This window comes from Penaeus vannamei, chromosome 1, assembly GCF_042767895.1.
Source record: "Penaeus vannamei isolate JL-2024 chromosome 1, ASM4276789v1, whole genome shotgun sequence".
In the NCBI taxonomy this organism is placed as follows: domain Eukaryota; kingdom Metazoa; phylum Arthropoda; class Malacostraca; order Decapoda; family Penaeidae; genus Penaeus; species Penaeus vannamei.
This window is the reverse complement of record NC_091549.1, coordinates 12455229-12457728: the sequence shown is the minus strand read 5'-3', so window position 1 is coordinate 12457728 and position 2500 is coordinate 12455229. Positions and strand designations below refer to the sequence as shown.

The window sequence follows — 2500 nt, the reverse complement described above, 5'->3', positions numbered from 1 at the left end:
AAAGATAGTCCTAGAATCACAAGTCATAAACAGCGAGTCATTGATTTACAGGAACAGATCCCACCGGCAAAGTTTGACTGGACATCTAGCGGCTTAACCAATCCCCTAGAAGGTCCGGGTAAGTTATCTTGCCTTTTTTTTTTTTATGATTATTGTTATTACTCATCTCATGCCCAGGAGGGTCTTGTGTATTTGTGCTTTTACAATAACCCACAAAATTCACACACTTTGAAAGTGGTTGGTGACTTTTTCTTTGGATGTTTTAAATGATCACAAATATGATAGTTTCAACATGAATTATGGATAAAGTTTGGATGGGATCTTTGACTATCGTGAAGATATTGATTTGCACCATGTCACTGTGGGGAAACTGGAATTATAATGAATAAAATACACCTTAGTTGACTCATTCCCTTCCACATGAGATATACTTCAATGCGTAAATCTTGAAATTGGGGAATAGCATAATTTACTTAAGTATTACATTATTTTATAAGTGTGAAATGTTCCAAACATTCCCTCCCTCCCTCTCCCTCCCTCTCCTTCTCTCTCCTTCTCTCTCCCCCTCCCCCCCCCCCCTCTCTCTCTCTCTCTCTCTCTCTCTCTCTCTCTCTCTCTCTCTCTCTCTCTCTCTCTTTCTCTCTCTCTCTCTCTGTTTCAGTCTCAATTTGTCTCTCTGGCTCTCTCTCTCTGTCTCTGTCTCTCTCTCTGTCTCTCTCTCTGTCTCTCTCTCTGTCTCTCTCTCTGTCTCTCTCTCTCTCTCTCTCTCTCTCTCTCTCTCTCTCTCTCTCTCTCTCTCTCTCTCTCTCTCTCTCTCTCTCTCTCTCTCTCTCTCTCTCTCCCTCTCCCTCTCCCTCTCCCTCTCCCTCTCCCTCTCTCTCTCTCTCTCTCTCTCTCTCTCTCTCTCTCTCTCTCCCTCTCTCTCTCTCTCTCTCTCTCTCTCTCTCTCTCTCTCTCTCTCTCTCTCTCTCTCTCTCCCTCTCCCTCTCCCTCTCCCTCTCCCTCTCCCTCTCCCTCTCTCTCTCTCTCTCCCTCTCTCTCTCCCTCTCTCCCTCTCTCCCTCTCTCCCTCTCTCTCTCTCTCTCTCTCTCTCTCTCTCTCTCTCTCTCTCTCTCTCTCTCTCTCTCTCTCTCTCTCTCTCTCTCTCTCTCTCTCTCTCTCTCTCTCTCTCTCTCTCTCTCTCTCTCTCTCTCTCTCTCTCACACACACACACACACACACACACACACACACACACACACACACACACACACACACACACACACACACACACACACACACACACACACACACACACATACAGATATATAAAGCAACACTCATGGAGACATGGGGAGTTCACTATATCCACTGTGCCCTTGGGTTTGGATTTTACAAACTAGAAAACAAAAAGCAAGAAGTTTGTGTAGATGTAGATGCACAGTTCAATTACTTACATATACATGTCTTTCACAAGATTTCTATTTGTTTCTTTTCAACACTTTTCTTAGATGTCATTTTCTTTCTTTCTCTTCTATTCTTTCTTTGTCCTTTCTTTCTTTTTCTTTCTTTTTCTTTCTTTCCACCTCCTGTTGTGATTTCTTTTGTTAAGGATTTGTTTTTGTTGTTTTTGTTCTTGCACACACTGGCCTCAGTTTTGGATTCACTGACACTCTGACTCAGAAACTTTTGCACTTTTGCCAAGAAGAAAACTCAATCTGACACTGCACAGAAATACATAGAGTCCAGCTTACTTGCATGTCTACATGGACTGGCACATACACTCAAACATGCACACCCAAGCATATATGCTGATGCTCAGTATATTGATATCATGCATTCATATAGAAAGACACACACAGTTCCACATAAGCCACATGAACAAGAATTTACACAATAAACAAACACAAATTCTCGGTGACATTCAGATGTGTATTATTACAGTATACGTTTTTTCTGCACAATTTAGGATGATTAGATTAATTTTGGGGGTTCAACTTTTTGCTGAAGAACACTTGGTTGATCTGCATTTGAATTTCACATTCACTAAATGGTAAATTGTGATACAGGTCTCCCTCAGTTTACTGGAGGGTTATATTTCTTGAAAGTGTCAGGGTGATGCATGACATTTTGAAAATAAAAATCGTGTTGGATTATTACAAATAAACCCATTGGCCACAGATTCATGTACTGTTCACTTTAGATTTTGTGAATTTTCTTTCACAGAGAAGGCTTCTTTACAAGTGTGCAGTCACCAAGTAGTCAATTAATAGGCCCAGCATGATTACATGTGATTTCTCAGTTCCTCTAACTCTTGGGAAGATTTTTGATTTTTTTAAATTCTAATGCTATGATATCAATATTATTATCATTATTATTGGCATCATGAATATTATAATGTCATTAAATTACTAATAACAATGAAAAAAGTTAAAGTAAATTTCCAAACATCACAGACTGAAAGACTGAAACTTACTATATATATCTCTACACATTTTATCTACATGTCTGCCTTACTCGT

At 40.0% G+C, this 2500-nt stretch overlaps 1 protein-coding gene across 4 annotated transcripts in view; it reads left to right on the top strand.

Moving 5' to 3' along the window:
• Afti (aftiphilin) overlaps window positions 1–2500 on the top strand; it is a 26831-nt gene that overhangs the window by 13939 nt on the left and 10392 nt on the right. For all 4 annotated transcript variants that reach the window (XM_070145112.1, XM_027355712.2, XM_027355713.2 and 1 more), the window contains exon 6: window positions 52–118. In XM_070145112.1, the coding sequence (XP_070001213.1) occupies window positions 52–118 (67 nt within the window). The remainder of the gene's footprint in view (window positions 1–51; window positions 119–2500) is intronic.